Source organism: Manacus vitellinus, unplaced genomic scaffold, assembly GCF_001715985.3.
Source record: "Manacus vitellinus isolate BGI_N305 unplaced genomic scaffold, ASM171598v3 scaffold_16_pilon, whole genome shotgun sequence".
Classification (NCBI taxonomy): domain Eukaryota; kingdom Metazoa; phylum Chordata; class Aves; order Passeriformes; family Pipridae; genus Manacus; species Manacus vitellinus.
The window spans coordinates 10,494,418-10,516,685 of record NW_021939189.1 but is presented as its reverse complement, the minus strand read 5'-3'; the positions used below and the strand labels follow the sequence as shown (position 1 = coordinate 10,516,685).

The 22,268-nt window shown below is 37.7% G+C and overlaps 1 protein-coding gene across 1 annotated transcript; it reads left to right on the top strand.

The window, feature by feature from the left end:
• The first annotated feature begins 14,102 nt into the window (after positions 1-14,102).
• On the top strand, positions 14,103-20,496 carry LOC103759091 (transient receptor potential cation channel subfamily M member 7). Its single transcript, XM_008925417.2, has 7 exons — positions 14,103-14,177; positions 15,421-15,459; positions 15,926-16,124; positions 17,752-17,965; positions 18,532-18,656; positions 19,280-19,451; positions 20,318-20,496. Exons 3-7 carry the CDS (start codon positions 15,981-15,983, stop codon positions 20,494-20,496), a joined length of 834 nt encoding a protein of 277 aa, XP_008923665.1. The 5' UTR covers positions 14,103-14,177; positions 15,421-15,459; positions 15,926-15,980.
• Positions 20,497-22,268: the final 1,772 nt, after the last annotated feature.

Genomic DNA, 22,268 nt, shown 5'->3' with positions numbered 1-22,268 from the left:
TGTTCTGTGCTTTGTTCACACTTACCTCTGCCCAAAGCAGTACTTATTTTCTTTATCTTATCTACTTGATTCTTGTCACCTCTGCTAAGAGTTTTCGCTTTGTAGTCCCCTGACTTGTGCTGGGTGGAATTTGGCAAGGTGTCCCTGGCTGATGGGTTTTACCCAAATGTCTGCTAATTTTTTCTCTAACGCCACAAAGTTTTTGTGAAATGTGGACTTTAAAAACTTGGCTCTTAAAATTTAATTTTAATAAATAAATGTACGTTTTTGCCTTCTGCAAATTAATTTCCAGGCGCTTTGTTAGCGAAACTGTGTTTCACAAGCACTTACTGCTTAAAAATTTCTAGACTTTGGGCACTCTTAGAGCTAGTATAATTTAGCACAGTTCTTCCCGTTGTTACTCTATTGACAATATATTTCCTGGCTGACCTGGAGTGCTTGAGATGTGGCTGTATGTATTGCAGGGTAATAATCTCAGATTATGGGTTGTTGTTCAAGCCCTTTGCTACTTGTTCCCACATCTGCCAAAACCCTTCTTAAAGGTGTAATCCAGTCTAAACTCATCTAAACTCTGGCTGTCACCCTTTCACTTGTCCCTTTATGCTTCTTCCTGTGCTCAGCCACTATTTTGGGGATCTGAACTGAATGAACTTCTGATCACCTTCTTTTTTTTCCTGGATTATTCTGTCAGTCGTTCCCCTGAATCGGCTTTCTGTGTGACTGCATAAATGCCAGTGCTGGTATGAGTTAGGTTGGGATCATGTGCAGAGGCTTAGGAAAATGGGATTGTGGCACCCCAAACTTGCCATGAGCTGTGAAGCTGGATTGGAAGCTTGCTCTGCAGTGCTGAGAGTTGATTTGTGCTATCGTATTAGTGTTTGGTTACTCTGTAAGTGTTGTGTTTGGTGTACATGAATGTTTTCTGTGTTGTGCACAGGCATGGATGGAGCTGTGCCATCACGAGTCAGGTTCTGTAGCCTCTTTGAAGTATAAACCAAATGGCATTGTAGGCCTTGCCTAATTGTACTGCAGGCACGTAGTAGCTATTCTTGAGTACTCTTGTACCTAAATTCTTGTTTACAGAGGATGTTTTTCTGACTTGCTTCTCTGAATGTATGCTAACAGATGCAAGATCACTTGCTTTTACCAGATGTGTTGTGCTCCAGTCTGTCTTTGTGAAGCTGGTCCTGTGAGCTGCATCAAGATGAGTTTGACCCCTTCCATCAAATTATTTTTGTTAGCAAATGATTCACTGCTGGTAACTTGTCTTGCATAACAAAATCTTGCTCATTTTTTTTTTCTGTGTTCTTAACTTGCTACTTATTTGCTTTTTAGTGGTATTCCCATTCCTGTTTAACTTTCTCAGGAAGCTGAACCTGTTTCTTTGGGGTAGGAGAGACCAAAGCTGCATTCTACTAATGAGCCTGCCAGAGCTCAGCACAGCAGCCGTGTGGACAAGGTTCAAAGGCGGTCATGCTGATGTGCAACGTAGTTAAAATTGCACGTAGATTGGCTTTGTGTAGGGAGCTTAATGCAGCATTCTAGTTTGTGGCTAGAGCCAGCCTGAAAAAGCTGTTTGCTTTCCAAGCCTGTCTCTGTGGCTGCTGCGGTCACACAAGTCTTTAGTCAGGCATAACTTCAGTCACCTGGATAGGTTAAATTATGCATGTGCTTAAGTGACACATGATTGGAGCCTAAAAATACCAGTTGTGTAATTACAGAACTGTTAATCAACTTTCTCTTCAATTATAAAAATCAGTTAATCTACAAGAGTAGGTGCAGTTAATGATGTTTTAAATGTCAGTGTCTTACCAGTTTCTCGTGCGTTCCCAGGCTGCAGTGTTTTCTGTAGTTTGCAGAATTCTGTTAAACAGCAAATTTAATAAAACTTCAGCTGAAGAGTACATGACTGGGTGATCTTCTGGCCACAAAGTTTGAGAGAGGTTGATCTTGAAGGAATTCCTGCTCATAGTAGTAATCTTGCACTGGGGAAAGAGTGATGAATCACTGATCCCATAGCTGACATCCTACACAACCTTCTAGGAGCTTAACATCATCTGGTGTGGCAATGCCTCTGGATGCAGAACTAGTTAGAAGAGTCTCTCTCCTCCTCATTTCAGAAACTCTAGTTTACTGACTCTGTAACTGCTGCTGAAGATGTTCATGGGGTTATGCTGCAGGCTGGCCCATGTGGAGTTTGGGATGGACATACTCCTCTTAAACTGGCATCAAAATGGCTTTGCAGCCAGAGGCATTGAAAAGCAGAAATATCTCCTTAACTAACCTTTGTCCTTTTAATTTGTGCCAGCTTCAGAAATACTCTTGATGAGGATTTATGCCTTTGCCTCATTAAGCAATTGGTCTGTCTTAGTCTTGGTTTCTTTTATAAAAATCTTATGCAGAAAAATCCCTTTTTAATTTTCAGCTGTAGAAAACCCGTGGTTTGTATGCAGGCAGTTTTTCTCCATAAATCTTACAGCGTTATGTGCAACTCGGGACTCTTCACTATTAAGTTCTCTGTAACTGTTTCGGATGCATTAGTGAAACAATGTGGCCTTTTTATGTTACTTATATAGGGAAAGAGGGCGGAAAACACTCATCATCCTTGTCCGGGTTTGGGCTGCCGGCTCGTGTTACAGGTGAAGATTCTGTGGTGATGAAGGCTGCTAACAAACAGGTCATTCATTGTGTGGATGGGTCATCTGGTTGTGCTTGGTGTTTTGTAGCCCACAAGAGAAATATTTGGTACCTGTATAATCATAGGACTTTTCTGGACAATATGATGCAATAAGCTTTGGGCTGTGCTTTCTTCCTGGTGTAGAAAATCTGCCATCAGAAAAATCTTGTCTTCAGGTTGTAGAGAAATGTTTTCTGGTCACACACATGTAGGCAATCTGCAGAATACAGGTGGGCTTCACAGAGAGGGGGAGGATTATTCACAAAAGCTAATTAGGCAGCAAGTCCCCAGGCTTGCTCAGAGGAGATGGAGGGGGATTCACAGCAGCTCTTTTCTCTTCTCTCTGCAAAGAGGATGTAGAAAAATTAGCACTGCTGAGATAAGGTTAGTCTTTTTGACTATCCTCTTGGGTGTCATTACTGAATTTTTCAGGTCTTTTCCAACAAATGTAAAGATCTTGCATGTAGGACAAGAAAAATCCTTTGTAATTAATGTATTAGGACTTGGATTTTAATTATACCGTGAATTAGAAAAAGTCTTCAATGCCAGATGAGAATGGATGCTACTCTCAAATACAGGGTATCTGCTCACCTAAAATGTGACCTTAGGCAACACGTTCCTGCTTCACTGGCAGCTCTCTGAGGAATAAAGAAATACAGTCTTAGCTTCCTTTCCTTCCTGAACATCAGGATACATGTGCTTAAAAAAAAAAATCTCTTGGTGTGACAGATCTGTAGTCTTTTCCTGGATGCCTGTAGTCAGTGTGCTTTTGGGGATTATTTTGATGTACCTTGGCAGTATGCTTGGATCAGCTCAGCTGATTTGCCAACCCACTGTATTTCTGCTACCAAAGGGGATGTCCTACTTCCCTTGTTCCCACTCTGATCATGGCCATGTGATCCTTTCTTGTGCCTGGTTTTCTGCCCAGTTTGCATCTGAATCTGTTTGTTCTAACATCCAATCTACCTGCGTTTTTAGGGATCAACCCCAAAGGGTGAGTGCACAACTGCTGGTGGGAGGGAAGTAGCAGGAGAATGAGTGGGAAGGCAGAGTAGCTCAGGAGGGCACTTGCTCTGCTTTTCTTCTCTGACTGCACCCTCACTTTATAATTTGAAGAATTGCATCTATTAAAGCAAATATTTCCCCTGTGTTCCTTGGCTTTGCCAGGATCTCCACCTCCTTTACTGGTGTCTTTTGTTTCTTTAGAGTGATTGTCTTCACTCCTTTCCCAGTAGGCCAGGGAGGAGTCCGTCCCAGGTATAAGTCCAGCACAGCTTAGACAGGCCTTTGTGCCACATACCACTCAGCAGGGGTGAGTTTTACTGGAATTGAGTATGCTGGAAGAAATTATCATAAATAGAAAACATTTTCCAAGTGCAAGATGTGCTGTGGTCTCTCAGTATCATTTAATTAGTTGTTTCCCTCAACCTGCAAAAAAGCCCAAACAACTCAAAAAACCAAAAAAAGGTTAGTTTATTTCTAAAAATAGTATATTTAGTTTCTGAGTAATTATTTAAATATGTAGTATTTAATGTAGGTGTGCCTCTAAAAGCATCAATAGCTCAAATAACTGTTTGTTCCCCTCAAAAACCGAGAGTGGAAATTCTTAAAAGTGCCTAAATAAACATTATATATTGAGATAGTAATTAGCTGCTTTCGCATTTACCTTAATAAAGACCCAGTTAAGTTTCTTCTTTGCATTTTTCTAGAGTAAACAGAAACTACTTGAATAGTTTTAGTGGGGAACTTTATCTTCTGATAAGAGTGTAGGTACATGGATGTCTCTAGAATGCTGTCAGGCTACTTATGCCCTGAGATGAGGGCTGTAGTCTGTGCAGTCCTGAGCAGCTGAGGGCCTTGCTGTAACAGGAGAGCTGGTTCTTTGTCTTGACAAGCAGTGCAAGTGTAACTGAATCCAGTAGCTCTTTGTTAGTGAGCTGGATTTAAAAATGCTTGAGTCTATGTAATTCTACAGCAGGTGAGCTATAGCAAATTCTTGTTTTGGCTTGCTTTTATCTCAGCTCATCCTACTTTCTCCATCGCATTCTAATCTCCCAAGAACTCTGACTAAAATGTTTGCTTCCCCTGCTGTAGCTGGCAACTATTGACACACTGGTGTGCACAGGCAGGGACAACATAGAGAAGAGGAGTTAATGTGATGTACCCCATCACACCTTCACAGTCCTGCCCATGGGTGGTGCCCATATTTCCCTTAGCAAGGATGTGAAGGCAGTCAGGGTTTGTATAACTGACGTCGGTCTCCTTCAGACATCAGCTCTGTTCCTGATAGTTTAATACTAGCCTGAAACCAGTCTAAGACTTATTTTCTTCTCTGAGTTGAATTGCATAGCTTCTACAAAATTATTTTCTTAATAATACTCACTGCTAAAGTGAACAAAATTCCGAATCTGTTTCGTGTGGGTCTTTGGCTGTATGTTTACTGACAGACCTCTTTCCTAGTGTGAGTGGTTTTGATTATAACAATGAATTTGTTTTTCCTGATACTGTGTCTAAAGATAAGTTATGTGAAATGTCCTCATCCTTAACAGTGGTCTGATGCTGTCACCTATTTCATGTGCCCACTAGTATCTTCTCTTGCTCTTCCTATTCAGAGAAATATTATTGATCTATGATAATTAACATGGACATAAGGCTTACAGGTTTATAATTTTTTTGGGGTTTTGTTTTAAATATATATATTCAAAGGGTTGTTTGAGGCCAGCTATGTCAAAAATTCCTTAGTGATAACAAGTTTCCATTGCTCTAGTGAGTTAATAATAGCCTACTTAAGTCAGCAGGCACTGAAATCTTTGCTGTGATGATAGAGAAGTGTGTTTCTTTGTACGACATGAAAAATAAGTCAGATCTGTAAACTGAACAGACTGAGAAAGTGGTAGAGCAAGATAAACAGCATCCACCCTTTCAGCTCATTTTTATAGTTGTAATGTGCTTCAGCACCTAGTGCATTAATCAGATATTCATGCACTTCATGAACCAGAAAGGGAGGACCTTCCTTAAATCTGCAGTTCAAATACTGCTGAAATACATCCTTTGCATCAGGCGAAGGAGTGTGCAGCCTGTTTGCTGCCTATGAATAGTGGCTACCAGAGCTGGGCTTTCTTCATCTGTGAACAAATCAGAAGCAGATCAAGAGCAGGATTAATTATTTGACTGGTCCATGAGCCTTTTCCTGCTACTGTATTTCTGGAGGTGGCCACCACTAATTTCTGTCTTGCATCTAAGACTTCTATTCCCTGTGTGATGGGGAAGGAACTGGAGGTTGCTTGAGGAGGACAGCCACGAGATTCAGGCTGTGTGAGTTGTTTTACCTCCAAAAGCTTGCCCCAAGCCTCATTTCCAAAAATAACCCCAGAGTTTATAGTATTGTCTGTTTGTACAGCCTCTCTGGCACGTGCAAGGTAAGCCCTGCACTTGCCAGAAATGTGAGGTATGAACCAAACTAATACTTTCATGTGGAGTAAATCTGATGAGCCAGGAAGTGCAGAGGCTTCAGCAGCCAGCACAGTGTGTCCCCTGGGTCCCTGTGGAAAGGACCAGAGAGAGTGACCATCCTTCATACCCACAAAAATGCTTTGACCAACTTAAAAAGGCTTGGCATCGTTCTGTGCATGCTGGTGAGTAGGAATGCTGACTGTACCTTCCTACTGGGCTTATTTAGGAGTGTGTGTAGGCTTGCAATCTGCATCAATGGAACATCAGAACGATTGCAGGCTGCAGCTCGATCATTGGTGCTGAGAGAGGTGAGGAGGATGCAGACCATACAATTGTATCACTGTAGATAAGGAAAAGTAGGCTGTGTGTTTAAAAATGTGAGAGATTTGGGGTTGGTTTATATGGGTCATGAAACATAACTAAAAATGGATTTTAAATGAGGAAACCTATCAGAAAGAAGAGGGCACTGTATGACAGGCTTGAAAACATTCCTATGTACTTTTGCCATGCTTTTTTTTTTCAGTTTTTTAATATCATTTGAACAAAGTGGATATTAACAGGTAAAACAGAGATAACCAAAAAACTAAATCTGTATTTTCCTTGCTCTTACTACCACATGCTCCCTTTCTGTTCTTTTCTTTCATCCATTGTTGTAAATTTTAGGAAGTAATGAATTATTTTCATCTCCTTTGAAAGCTCAGTGGTTTATTGCTTCTAGGTCATAGCTTTGGTATATGTTTTGAAATACTTTTTGGTCTGTGAGCTCACAGGAAGTAATTTATAGATTCTTTAGCAGGGCTAAAATTTTTTAGCTTGGTATTTCATTAATTGGGAGGAGTGCAAACATAAACTCTTTTAAAATTAATTTACTTACTCCAATGTACAGCAATGAAACTGGTTTACAGTCTGCTGTGTTTTCCTTTTCCTACCAAAATTCCAAATTCTGTCCATGAAAGTTGTTGGGAAATAAAAATCAAATACATTTCTCTCTCTGCTGCCCCTCGACTTCTCTGAAGGCGTATTCAGGAGCAGCAGTGCCATCTGCTCTGCTGACAGTCTCAGGGAGTCTCTGATTTTGGCAAGTTTAGTTACTGTATCTGTTATAATTGGACATTTAACTCTGAAGGTGTTTATTGTTATATCAGCTGAGAAAAAGCGAGTTCAAAATTCCACCAGTGTGTGCGTGTCTTCTGAAATCAGCTCATGGTTTATTCTCTTGTAACCTGAACTATCTCTTACTTTAGAATCAGCTATGAAATATTTTCAAGGTAAATTTGAATATTTCTTTTATGCCCTGTGTGGATGGTGTATTTTTCTCATTTTAAGATTCAATAGTTTCTAAAGAAGAGGAGCAATTTTATGGCTGGTCTAACTGTGGAACAGCGTGTACCTTCACCTGTTAAATAAATGTATTTAAAAATGTGCTGCATTTACTCTGAATTTCTCACTGAAAGACCTGTATTGCAGTTAGAAGATAACTTTCCCAATAATATGGGTAAAGTGAATTGAGATTGAATGTAATAAAAATATTCCACAAATATTAGGTCTGTGGGTTTTTTCTAGTGTGTCAGAGTTAAAAGTAATGATTTCATAATGCTAAATTCTGTACATCAATTTAGGGTATTCTGAATTAAATGGATCTGCAAAAAAAAATCCTAAACTACTGAATTATATGTTTTGTAATTATACAGTGAAATAATTCTCGCAGAATCAGCCTGTTCTTCAAATAGCAGGTTGGAATAATTTTCATAAAGTTTAAGAGAACTTTAAAAATCCCTTTTGACAAATCCCAGTTACTCTTTGCATCCAGAACTGCACGAGGGTTCGGTGAGTTCTGTGGTGGCTTTTTTACGTCAGAGAAGAACGTGATGAAACAATAACTACTCTGTTAGAGACCTGGATTGCTGTGAAATCTGTTCAGAGCAAATCTCCTGAACTGTTTAATAAAGAATAGGATTGTTGAAGGTTTGTTTTTGGCACCAGGGGAGCCATTGAGATGAAGATTCCTATCGTTGCTTGCCGCTCATTTGAGGTTTGCTTCCCGTGAGCAGGAGAATTGACAGAAGGCTTTCTCTGACTGCCCTTTTTCCTTCCCTGCTTCAACAGTTTTTTATTTAAATAAAACTAGGACTTTTTTTGCTGTCAAGCAGTGTATTTTCAGGGCTGTGGCAATATTTTCACTAGAGAAGTCTTTCAATCCAGAAAATTGGAGCTGTTTGGTTTCTTATGGGTCAAGTGAAGCCGAGTGAGCTGCTCTGCTCAGAACAGGATCTTCAACATAGCAGAGACACCTTTTCATGCATGATGGGTCTGTCTGAGTTGGTGACATTCTGTGACAAAATTCCCAATGCATTTGGGAAAAAGAGATAAATGAACCAATTTTTTCTTGTAGATGAGGCAAGTAGTTGTTTCAGAATAATAATGAAGTAGTCCTGATGGAGGCAGCAGGTAAAATATCCTCACACAAATATTTTCATTTGTGCTGGATTAAACAACAATTAAGATTAAAGCACAGTCCTTCTCATTTAGAGTGACATTCTTCACAGGGATACATTAAAGCACTGTATAAATATCTTTTGGCATTGTGGCAATATCTGAACCTATTTGTCTTTCTAGTACTGCACGTATCCATACTTTTTGTAGAAGTTAGTACAAAAAATTGATGAGGTTGACTTGTAGTGTACTTAGTGATTGAGGAACAAATTCTGTGGGTGTTTTGTGCATTCTGTGGACATACAACACTGTTGTTCTTCGTCAGAGAGTCTTTTAAATATAGTTCGTAATACTAGCTGGCTAAATGCCTTGTTTCCCCTCCCCCTTTAAAAAATAAAAGAAAACAAAAAACCCCAAACAGAAATTATAGAAATATGTAATTCTAAATTGAAGGGAAAACAAGTAAATTAAATGCCTGGGGTTTGCTGGAACCAAGAGTTTAAAACAAACATTAGTGAATACATGGCATCAAACTACCTAACTTTTTCTTTTTTCTTCCCATCTGCTTATTTACTTAAAGCTAGCTGAAGTTTTGAAGACTTTACTCAAATGATAAATGTTTCCTTGAGGAACTAAGTTTTGTGCTCTGCTGTTTTTTTAATACAAAATTGGGAGAATTTTCTTTGATAGAGAGACATAACTGTCTTTCAGTGGCCATACACAATGGCTTAGTTACTCAGCTCATCCTGTGATGCACATTTTCAGTGTCATTCAGTTAATTTGTGCTAAGGACAAGTCCAGGTGCTTTGCCTGGAGTGTGGTGCTCAGTGCCTTAAAGGTTTGAAGTGCCTGCTGGAGATCTTTGCAGTAAGAACTAGCATGCGTTTTATTTATGGCGCCTCTTCCCACAGGAAGCTTTATGAATTCTAAACTCCTTAATAAGCGTTAACTTAACTGGATGTTGTATTTATCACGGTTGCTTGGCTTTATTTGGTTTTATTCAATGTATCGAGCATAAAAGTGTGAGGCTTTATGAGGTTTGTCTGGAATTTGTGCCTTTCAGCTATAGCTGCAGGAGCCCAGTGCTTGGCCAGGGTTAGTTGTCTGGGCAGGGATCACAGGTCAGTCCCATGGTGTAGCACGTGTTTGGCTGATGGAGTGAGTTCCTCAGATAAGAGATCCTCTGGTAAATCATGAAAAGAGTGTGTGCAGCATGTATAGTTATATAAGAAGCAGTAACTTCGAGTTGGAACATTGTCAGTGGACATTTCCTTGACTAGACAAGCTAAAGGACGCTCTTAGTACAGAATGTCTCTTAGAAATGTTTTGAAATTCATCTTGTTGGCTGTGACCTAGACAGATAGGACTCCTCTGCGGCCATGCTAGCACAGCTATTCCTGCTGCAGAGTTTTCACTGTGTCTTCTTGTTTTCAGGCTTGCTGAAACCTTCCATGTATTTCCTTTTGCTCAGATGGAAAATAAACTTTTTGGAAAATTCGAGGCTGTGGGGAAAGAATATAGAGTCTGTATTGATTTTTACGTAAAGGACAAATAAAATTGGAAGATCTATTCCTTTAAAAACTATTGCGTGTATCAAACTGCTGTATGGTGTAAGCAAAGATTTGAAAGAGGAAATATGAGATTGTGTAGAAAAGTGATATGACTTCTAAATTTGAAACTCAGGTCTGTGCAGTCAGTAACTGAAATCTCCACTGTCAACCTTCCACAGAAGTCACAGTTTGCAAAATTATTTTTTAATCCAGGTTGGTTTCCTGGTTCGGCAGGTCAGGTTTGTTGATAAACTGTCAACAGACCTGTGGGTTGGGGTGCACTGTTGCAGGCTGCAGAGTGATATATTTGGGGTAAGTTAGGTTTTAGTTTTGTAACAAATATTGTTACGATATTGTAACTTACTGTAAATATTGGAACTAATGAGCTACCAACAGTATACAGCATCACAAAAAATAGAAAGAATAAACTGGGATCCCTTTGTACCTGAAAAAGTTCAGGATGGTCAGCTACACAATATATTTATAGCTGCCATATTTTTGTTAATTGAAAACCATGTGAGTCATTTTGAGATCTTGCTGAGCAGACAGGCTTACTTTCTGTAGAGAAAACAGTTCAGACCAAGTTTGTTAGGTAAACTTGGCAAATTTCACAATAGCTTGATAAGGTTTTGCCATACTATTGTGCACCCATTGCTGCCCTGCTAAACTTAGTTGTCTTCTTATTTTTAGTGTGTTGAATGAGAGGCTCTTACAAACACTTAAGTGAGCTGAAGGGGGGAGTGGTTGTTTGGTTTTTTTCCTGAGACCTGATCTCATACTGTACTTTGATTGTTTCCTTTTTTTTTTTTTTTTTGTGAAACCTGCTATATGCAAAACCTTAAATTATAATTTGTGGTAAAAGTTTCATTTTACGAAGAGCCTTGCTAAAGTTATCCATTATGAGTTTCAGCAAAGGTGACATCTGCATCTGGAGCAGGTACACTTAGGTAATTTCTGTTACTGGAGAGCTAAAGCTATTGCTGAATCAAAACCAGCTAATACTAAAATGGCTGTGGTCAAACTTCCAGCTGTTGTAAAAGGCCGTGGGATTATCTTGACATTTATACACTTCCAGAACTCGGAAGTAGTTGGGCACGTTCTCTTGAGCTTGTAGTTCAGCAAATGTTTGTGTAAATTGTGTTTCAAACGGCAATTAAAATTATTTCAGCATTTGTGAAACTGTTTAAGAAAGGACTTATTTATTTGAAATAGTGTAAAGTATTTCCTTTAATCATGATCCCAGGGTGACCATATCTCTTCTAGATTATTGAATCAAATCTATGTGCTTTTTGCTTCTTGGAGTTCTTTCAGAAGTACTGAAAGACACAGTGTCTGCTCAGAAGTCAGTACAACCAGAATGAGATCTCTTGCATAACCAGCTACAGCTTAAAGTCTGAGCCACTTGGGGATGAGGAGTTAGTAGAAACTGTAGCAAACCTTCCAAAAAGTAAAAGTTAAGGATTATTTTGTGTGTAGATGAGGTCCTGCCAACACTGATTGTTAAGAAGTCTTAATGTGGTGAAATTTCTGTAGGTAGCTCACCTGTAGGAAAAAGTGAAGGTAGTTCTGGATGATATTAATTGTATTAAAATTTTTCTTGTACGTCTTAACTTTTATTTAGCTTGAGAGATTGAAAATGCACAGGAGAGAATTTGGAAAGCTAAGGTTTTTTCTACAAGTGCAATTTTGAAAGAAAAGAAAGTAAACAGTTGTAAAATAGCTCACTATATGCTGATATTACTTGTGCTTTTTGCTAGAAGGCCAATGACCTATGTTGCCCATAACTATGGTGTAAAGTACACCTTCTAAAAATACACTGGGAAAACAGGGCACTCATCAGGGGTCACCCATTACTGGAAGCAGAGTTTGAGAGGTGCAGTTGTGTGTCCTGTACAGATGATGAAAAGCTTTAATAAGAGTAGGCAATTTTTCTGAAACAGTCTGATAACTCCTATTGATTTTGGACTTCTGCCTTGATCTCCTATTTTAACTTAATCTTTTGCTGATAAGGAAGTATTTCTTTGAGGTAATTGCTGCAACTGATTTATCCTTAACAGTGTCCTCATGTCATCTTCCTGTTTCTGATCTTCACAGGAACGTTATGTAATAATAGTTCTTATTTACATGGAGGGCAGCACAGCCCGTATTTTTAATGTGATTTTTACGTGTTTATGAGAAGTGTCTCTCACTTACTCTCTTCTTTTCTTGGTTTGTATTTTCTTTTTTTCCTTTTTCCCTCTCAACAGAAAACAAGACCCTGTAATTAGCAAATCCTGTATAAAATCTCCTGCAATAAAGATTAATTAACATACAGGCATGCTTCTGCAGAGAGTTTAATTTTACCAAATGACAAGCTCCCAAGTATGTTTTAATAACATTTTAGAGCCTCCTCTACATAAATAGCACAGTGCTGTACTGAAAATATATTCACTGCTGAAGAATAGAGAGAAATCCTTGACAAGTGGTTAAAACTACATTCTTTAAGAGGAAAATTAACGAATCGTTGGTTGTTTTGTGGGTTTTTAATTTTTTTTTTATTTTCAGAACTGTTTATTATGAAAAGTGGTGTTGCACATTGTGAACCAGAGTTCCTTGTCCCCAGCTTTGATCACCACTTAATAATAAAACAATATTGTGTGGAGCAATTGACGCAATTGCTTGTGGTTTATATTCTTTGGATTTTAACATCTGGCATGTTATGCTGTGATAGCTTGCTTGAAGGTATAGTTTTAGCCAGCTGCCTAAAACATCTAAGTATTAAATTACTCTTTATCTTTTTATATTCTGGAGGATCTGCAGAGTTCATATATGAGCTTGAACTACTGCAACTTTAAAGCAAAGCTTGGTTTTAAGAAATGAAGTACAAAACCACCCATTTAAACCGGGGGGACTCAGCAGAAAGCAGCTTCCAGAACTGGGATTCCCATCACAAGGGCTAAGGCTTAATAGTGTTAAGAAAAATTATGAGAGGAGGCAGCTAAAAATTTGGACCTGTGAATAGTATCTGTCAGGTTTTTTTCCCCTTGTTGTAAAATAAAACAGGTATGAAATTTATCAAATTTTTCTAAAAGTAAAATGTAAATGTAGAACGTTGCTGTTAGCAATGAAGTAATTTTAACGTATTCTTAATAAGGATTTAAAGCAATATTGCATAACATGCAAATTAGCATTCCAAGATTTTTCATGTTTTTAATTACTAAAAATCACGTCTGAGTTCCTTTCCCAATGTATTGCTGAAACTTGACGTAGATGTTGTACATTATGATATTGTTTAGCATGTAATCTTAAGATTATCATGTAAGATAATGTTAATGTGGTTGTTTAAAGCAACTGAAATGAAATTCATGTCCAGTCATTTGAATAGGGAAGCATTTGAAATAGTGAACATCCTTGATTTCATGTTTCAGAGCATGTTTCAAGTCCAAGCTTAAAATGCAGTTCAGAGATGCCAATTAATTTTGTTTACTGAAATGAAAAGTATTTTGATGAAGAAAGAAGTTTATGACTTATTTATTGCTACTAGAAAAGATTGCCAGTGTTGTTAGAAAGCTTCCTTACCCACAATTTCAAGATTAAAATTCTACTTTATTAAAGAGGGAAAAAGATCAAATTACTGTTATCTCAGTGTAGTGCAATTAATTTAAAAAAATTAACTGATTATTTTTCTTAGCAAGATAGGTCACCAGTGTATGGGGGTTTTTTTTGTGCATCTTTATTTGCATATTAAAAGTTTTTGCTATTTGAATGTTAGCATTGAAAAATATTGCTTTGGATTTTAAGGGACTTGTGTATAAGTTACATAATGATTCTGGTTGACTCAGCTTCTGGAGAGATATGTGTGATGTTCTTATAGGGTCATATGTGGTTTAAAGGTTTTTGAGGCAGCAAACCCCTCATTCTAACTCTTGTTACCTTAAGAAGCATTTTTCATTGCAAAGGCTTATGATTTGTATTTTATAACACTGTTATGCTTTTCTTTTTCAGTCCCAGAAATCCTGGATAGAAAATACTTTCACGAAGAGGGAGTGTGTGTACATTATACCAAGTTCAAAAGACCCCCACAGGTAAAAGTGAAATGATGCAAGAACCCATTGCTGCTCTTTAAAATTAAAAAAGTCAATATTGTAAAGAGTGTTGGACTAACTGCTTTGTCTGTAAGAAATACTGTCATGAATCCTCATGCTTTCTCGACCAGGATTTTTAAGCTTCATATATTTGAGAACAGCTTAGAAACCTTTTCTTCTGAGGCTGGGAGAATTTTTGTTTCAGTCTTTTCCATAAAAAAACCCTTATGAATCTCTTTTGTTCTGTTGGGACAGAGTATTATTTTTCATTTAAGAACTTTGTTTTTAAACAGAAAAAGAACTAAGGAAATGCTGTAGAAATTTTAAGTTTTTGTAAATAATTCACCTTGTTCCTTGAAACCATGTGACATGAGAAGCTTTTAGAATTTATAGCCAGGATTGTGGAACATGGAAAATTTGCAAATACAAACCAAGTAATTAGGAAGCTGTTAAAATTTCCAGAGCGTTTAACAAGGAACAAAATGGTCTTCAACACTTGCCCTTTTACTTTAACCTGTTTGTAGCTTACAAGGGACTTTAAAACTTTCCCACCAGGTTCTGCCCTTCAGCTTCTAAAAATCGCCTCCTGTTGTTGGTGAATTGCTCACTGCTGTTTCTGAGTTAGGCATAAATTAATCAAATGTAGACAGGATTATTTGGTCTGCATTGATGATATTTAGCTTTTAGTATAGACAGTTATAATTTAGTAATTTTTAGAGAAGATCTAAAGCTACAGGTCAGTGTTAAAAGCATAAATGATTAATAGCAGTGTAACTTTGACAGCGGGCAAAATTTAAAAATTGTTTATGCACAACGTCTGAGTAAAACTGAAGACTTCTGTCTGACATCTCTTTTGCATGCTGGCTCTTAACCATAATTGGTTAACAGCTGCTTATGAAAGCAGTGATACAAATTTATCTGCTATGCTAATTTTAGATGTTAAGAAAGCTGTTAGCAGGAAAACATGGGAAATGTTTAATATGGAAGATGAGAGAAATTACATAATGAACTGTATGGAAAGACACTACTGTATAAAATACAGACAAGTTACCATGTTGAAAATGGACAAATTTAGGCATCATGTTTTCCGTTTATTGGAGTTCTCTTTTGTTCTGCAATCTTTCTGTAAGCACACAGTGGTCTAAGTGGTCGTGTGTCCTGTCCCATCCCATCCGTGGCCCTCCTTCCCCTGCCCTTGAAATTGAAACTGAACTTAACTCATGTCTTTCAATATTTCTTACAGATGCCTTCCAGGATGTCAGATTTGTCAGCAACTTGTCAGGTAAGAGTTCTTTGTAATTAAAATATTTATGAATATTTTTCCATTAAATAAGTGCTTTCATAATAGGGTTTTTAGAAGTTTTGATCAATATTATGAATGACAAGTTGGTGAAAGGTTAGATATAAAATAAATTTAACTAATGCTTAAAGAACTATCTGCAATATGTAGATCACAAATTTGTGAATATAATATAAATTATTTGACTTCAAAGAATCAGTTTTTTCTCGCCTCCAGCTTGCTATCTCAGTGAGCTTCAATAATTTGCGTAATAATATGCATTGTAATTACCTATTGCCATAAATATTTATGGCAACAAGGCTTGCTCTGGAAAAGAGGTTTTTCTAATATTTAGAATCTTTGCTTTCTAAATCTATTCTATTTCTGTTATAGACAAAAGAAGTTCCTTCCTTTTATTTTCTAATACCAGGATTTACTAAAGTGTTGTACATGGTGTGGTTGGGTGCAGGTGCTGCTGTGGCCGCTTGGTCAGACAACATGCTTGTTTTACTGCGAGTCTGGCTATGAAATACTCGGATGTGAAGCTGGGTGAAAACAGTAACCAGGAAATAGAGGAGTGGTCAGTGGAAAAACATACGGAACAAACCCCTACTGATGCTTATGGTGTCATCAACTTTCAAGGGGGATCTCATTCTTACAGGGCTAAGGCACGTATGACATTCTGTTGTTTGTGGGTTTTTTTGTTACTCTAACTATGTTGATATTCTGGATGCTTCATTTCTGAAATTGTAGGCTGAAGTATTATCACCCATTTTGTGACAAGCCAGTTCCTTCTTCTGTGCTAGTATTTTTTGTTGTGATCTGCATTCTTTCTGATTTTCATTTGTTAAAATTAGTTTTTCATGACTGAAGTTGCTCAGATCTATCAGAATTAGTTGTATTCAAGTACAGCCTTACCTTCAAATTGTGCATGGTAATAAGAATTCATAAACACTTCAGCAAAACATTGCATTAAGAACTAAGTGTTACCATTTCAGACTTCATGAAAATACAGCATAACAACACTCTTACATTTTTATAGGACCTGTTAAGTAATATCTGCTATCTTAACCCTCTAGTCATAATTTTCAAAATCTGAAAAAAATTTATTTAAAATTAAGGACAGATGTAGAATATGCTTCTTTATGAGATTTTTGACAGTCATTAAAGCACAGCTGTACTGAACAGAATAACTAAGTTTTTGGGGAGAGGAGGTTAGTTAAAAGCAAGGATACCAATAAATCAAAATTTTGGAAACCAGTTCTTAATTCCCAAGTGCACATGTACTGGAGAGGCTAAAAAAGTGGAAATTCTGACAGATTCTTCACAACCACTTTGTGAAGGATTTTTAGTTGTGGTAGAAGTTATTTAATGCTTATGCAATTATAGGCTATGAGGGGTTCTTGTACATTGTGGCTCCTGTGGCAAAACTGAAGTGCTTTTGAGGGAGCTGTGTTGTTTATGCAGAACCCCCAAGGACAGTCCAGTGCTTTAAGTCAGATCATCTCTGAAATGGGAAGGGCCCTTAGCAGAGTTCTTTCATGTTGGTAATAGCAGTGTATGGGTTCCTCTGTACTCTTAGTATAGCTTAAAATTGCTGTGAATCCTTTTCTAGGTGCACAGAAATAGCAGCTGCCCACACTCCTTCTGCAGAGTGCAAGTGGGGTTGCTCAAACCAGTTAAATGGAGTAGTGATGGTTTTTTATTTAGAACTTGATTCAGGAAGGGTTTAATTTCTGCACACTATACCCTCCTCTATTGAATAGCTTGTATTGAAGATGTGGCAGTATTTTAGCCAATCAACTAATCTACTTAATCTTATACTGTTAAAGATGGCAAGTTAAAAAGCTGCCAGTTTTGAAGTTTTCTATTAAAAAATGTAGGTTTTCTTCCCACCAGGAACAGGGGAGGACAACCAAGCAACTGTCTGAAAAAGTCTTTGCAGGGGACATGAAAGCCTCTCCCCAGTAGAACTTCTATAAATGCTTCTGAATTTCGTCTAATTTAGAGATCATCCAGTGCTCTCATAAAGACTCTTTTTTCCAAGTCCCTGTGCCAGTAGGGTGGAATACCAGGATCTTTTTGTAGTCGTGCCTTGTCCAAAACTTACTTTCCAAACTGTTAACTGTCTTGTTCTTGACTGTAGAGGACTTGAAGGAAGCTTGTTCATCTACTGTGTTTTGAGAAAGTGAATTACATTTTCCATAGCCAGGAATAGGATAATATATCCTGAAATATGCCCTGGTTCTTCTTTTCACATGTTGGAGCCTTTCAACTCTCTTCTTGTGCCTGCAGTATGTGCGACTGTCATATGACACCAAACCTGAAGCTATTCTGCAACTTATGCTTAAAGAATGGCAGATGGAGTTGCCAAAGCTTGTTATATCTGTACATGGGGGCATGCAGAAATTCGAACTTCACCCACGCATCAAGCAGTTGCTTGGCAAAGGTCTTATCAAAGCTGCAGTGACAACAGGAGCCTGGATTATAACTGGAGGAGTGAACACAGGTAAAGAACTCCTAAAGAATGTGCACAGTTAACTGGATTATGGTTTATAAGAGCCAAAAGATTTAATGGATGCATGGCTTCCTCTTAAAGCAAAGTAAATTTGAGTGAGTTTGGTCAGGTGAAATTAAAATAAATTTTGAGCGTGTGTAGTTGGAAGTGGGCTGCTGTTTTGTTTTGCAAAGAGAAATAAAATATTGGGGAGGTGTTGGTTTTTGGGCTTTTTGTTTTTAGTGGTTTTTTTTTGTTTGGTTGTTTGTTTTCTAGGTTTTGGTTTTGAAACCACAAGAGGAAAAACTTAATGTGATTAAAAACAAGTACAATAATGTACTGTTACTCTCTATTTCTTATTAGGCTAATCCTTATTTTGTTGAATTATTTTGTTTCCTTCTAGTAGATGTTGTGTATGGTGTTTTTTCTTTGGTGGTGTGTCAAATAAGTGCCCGAATCCTTAAAGGCCCAATTACCAAAATAAAACAGTTAAAGGTCCAGTTACCTAAATAAAACAGTTGTATTTCTTAGTAAGGTGCAGCATTTAATACATATGATTTCTTTTTATGCACAAACAGGTGTTGCAAAACATGTTGGGGATGCTCTAAGAGAACATGCTTCCAGATCATCTCGAAAGATTTGCACTATTGGGATTGCTCCGTGGGGAGTGATTGAAAACAGAAATGACCTTGTTGGAAGAGATGTAAGGATGAATTACCTAACTGAAATAACCCATGTACTGATTTACCCCATGTATTTTTTGACAAATCTACTCAAGCATGTTTTTTTCCCTTGCTTTGCATCATTGGAATACTTGCTTTACTGTGAAGATACACTGACATCTGTGACTTATGCAAGATCATTATGTATAAACAAGTTGCAAAATGCAAATGTGCTACAGGAGGAGCTTGTTCTTAAGTATTTAATCCTTTTTTTTCTCCCCTACTGATACTGACTCAAATTACAAAAATGTTAAAGTATTACAGACAATTCACATTTAGAGAGGATGTTAAGTTGAAAAATTTTGATGTGGAGTCTTCAGTGCTACTGTTTGCCAGAGCAAACAAGTTTTCCCCAAAGACATCTTTTTAATGGATCTTTTCTCTGTTATCCCTCAGAACAGCTTCCTTTAGTGAAATAATTATCTGCTTCTCTGCACAAAGTTCAGAGCTACAGCTGTTGGTGTATCCTGACCCAAGGCAGGCTTTTATGTGTCAGTGCTTCTCGTTGAGCCACCAGTCCTTGTGTCTAGACAAAAAGTTAAGTTTCACAGAAACAAGTATGAATCTTCACAAGTAAAAGACATTGTTGTGTGCTTATACTTAGGTGGTTGCTCCGTATCAAACCTTGTTAAATCCATTAAGTAAACTAAACGTCCTAAATAACCTCCATTCCCATTTCATTCTGGTGGATGATGGAACAGTTGGAAAGTATGGAGCAGAAGTTAAATTGAGAAGAGAACTGGAAAAAACCATTAATTTGCAACGGATCCATGCAAGTAAGTAATTCTGCTGCCTGAGGGTTGAGTGTTACTGTGCTTTAATGAAAAAGGTAGTTGGCACCAAACATCTGAATGACAAAGTAGAAAAATTAAGTCTTTTGTTTATGTTTCAAGTCTGAATTTACAAACTTCAACAGCAGCTTTGGACCCTGGAGATCGCTGGTAGATTTATGGCTTCTCTGGGACCAGTGAGGAGAGTCTTTTGAATAAGGTTGTCTATTTACTTTGATAAAGCAAGTGTAAGTCAGTTCAGGTCTTGGTATGTTGTCAGACCTTCCTGGTCTGATTGATTAATGGTTTTGATACCATTCACTTGCAGTTGCACAATGGGGCAATTGAGTTTGTAAAACGTCATCTGTTTGTGCAGAGAAGCCATGACTTATTTTTGGGTGTTTTCCCAATTATGGAGCAACACGTTTGACTCTTCTAGGAATGCTTGCTTTCGCAATGTTTCCCATCAGCAGAGGGTTTCTGTGTACCCATATTCAAATGCTATATGTATTGTCATATGTATAGTATGTCATTGTCAAACTATTTGGGGGAAGTTAGAGGAGGAGTTCCAAAAGAAAAATTTTTCAATTTTCTACCTTAGTTCGTGAATATTTCTGTGAAGAATCTCCTCTCTTCTGTAGACTGTATTCCATTGTATTTACCAGCTTTGCAGTGCTTTCCTCCCAGCCCAAAGTATAAACAGTGCTTGAAACCATGTATTTACAACAGTTCACATGTCTGGCAGGCAGCACTTTAATTTTTATTCAACGAAAGGGGCAAACTTGATTTATTAAATGTGTAAAACTGATCTTAGCATTCCCTATACACCTACAACATTGTCTGGTTTTCATTACTTATTTGCAACTTTCCAGGAATTGGTCAAGGTGTGCCTGTGGTGGCACTTGTGTTCGAAGGGGGCCCCAATGTCATCCTCACAGTTTTAGACTTCCTTCAGGAAAGTCCCCCGGTGCCCGTGGTGGTGTGTGAAGGAACTGGTAGAGCTGCAGACATACTGGCCTATGTGCACAAGCAAACAGAGGAGGGAGGGTAAGTCCCAGCACTGCCAGCCAAACTATCTGTCGTACATAGGTGGGTTTTGAGATCATTTCCTAATGAATTTGTGCAAGAGCCTTTTCTGTTTAGTGCAGAAAACACTTGGCTGTTTCAACTGTCATTTCAAATAATGAGGGGTGTGGTCAGGCTCCACAATACTTAGTGACTTCTAGTTAGTTGTCAGCCTTGCATAAATCCTTAAACATACTGGGTCCTTGTTGCTGCCTCAGACAGGAGGCAGGGGTCTGATGTAGCTGTAAACCAAACAGCTTTGTCCATGGTAAGATCACAGGCAGATTATTAAGCAAAGTAAGTGTCAAAATCTTTTCATCGATGGTATCTCAGAATTCAGTAAGGGAAGGAAAGGGAGAGAGAACTGAGTTACTTTTATGAGGCAGTAGCAGAAAATCGTAGATTAAGCAACCTATACTTTCTAAAGGTTACCCAAGGTTTTGCCACAGAAACAGTGATAATCTTATAGATAGTAGGACTCTGAATAGGCATGTTGAAACTAATTAAATGAGTTGTTGTTCTTTCTGTTCATGTATAAAACAATTGCTTTCCTGTTTGTTTGTTTCAATCTCAGGAATGTTCCTGAGGGTGCTGAGCCTGAAATCATTTCAACCATCAAAAAGACATTTAACTTTGGTCAAAGTGAAGCAGTTCATTTGTTTCAGACACTGATGGAATGCATGAAAAAAAAAGAACTTGTAAGTAGATCTTGCCATAAAATTCTCTATGCAAGGTGCATGCATTTATGGATATATGATATGATATGATTTTTTGTTTCCTTTTTTTGGTACTTTTAGTTATGACTACTAACAAAAGTGTACTATCTCTGCATGTTTTAAACAAAATCACCTCATAGAGTTTTATATGTAGTTCAGGGACTGATGTCTCATTTAGACATCATATTATGTTGGTTTAAAATTACCATATTCAGCTAAATATGTTTGCTGGCAGGTTAATCTCGACCTAGAATGAACTGGAGAGGTAAACAGGGTCCTGTGTTATAGACAAGAGAGTATTGTAATCACAGTAGGAAGAGATGTTCAAATTGATTGAAGAGTGTGAAGGATTTGTGCTCTGCCTTTACCTGTAATGGATTGTCCTGTGTGACACCCAGTTAGGAAAACAAAACAAAAGAGTGCGTGCTAAATGCTTAAATCAAGCGTAGCAGGCTTAAACTGCATCAAAGACAAGGTGTCTTTTATGTCAGGAATTGAAATAGATTAAAAAAGACTGGAGCTAATCACCTTTGCCCGAAAATAACTTCAAAATATGTTTTCCTCATTTTTCCCTTTTGGACAGATTACAGTTTTTCATATTGGGTCAGATGAACACCAGGACATTGATGTTGCAATACTTACAGCTTTGTTAAAAGGTGAGACTTAATTTTAAGAGCATTTGGAACCTCCAGCTATTATTGTTTACTCTGTAGATGATGGATTATTTATACAATAATATAGCCAGTAGCAATCTTTAGTTTTTAAACAAAAAAAATATTTATTGTGTTTTCTCATTGCATAATACCATAATGTGAAATAAATGATAAAATATGGTGTATAACTTCGTATTGGATTGCTTGATTTGGTCTTTTTAGGAAGCAAGAATGTTTATTAGCTTGTATTTTAATTAATTTTATATTTTCTTCAATGTGTTTGCTTCTAAAGGCACGAATGCATCTGCATTTGACCAGCTTGTTCTTACACTTGCGTGGGACAGAGTTGACATAGCCAAAAATCACGTTTTTGTTTATGGGCAACAATG

Bases quoted from the DNA above. Each gene is read 5' to 3' on its own strand.
- LOC103759091 (XM_008925417.2), top strand. From the start codon at position 15,981: ATGAAATACTCGGATGTGAAGCTGGGTGAAAACAGTAACCAGGAAATA. The intron at 17,966-18,531 runs GTAAAGAACTCC...ATGCACAAACAG, and splicing joins AACTGGAGGAGTGAACACAG to GTGTTGCAAAACATGTTGGG. The intron at 18,657-19,279 runs GTAAGGATGAAT...GCTTATACTTAG, and splicing joins ATGACCTTGTTGGAAGAGAT to GTGGTTGCTCCGTATCAAAC.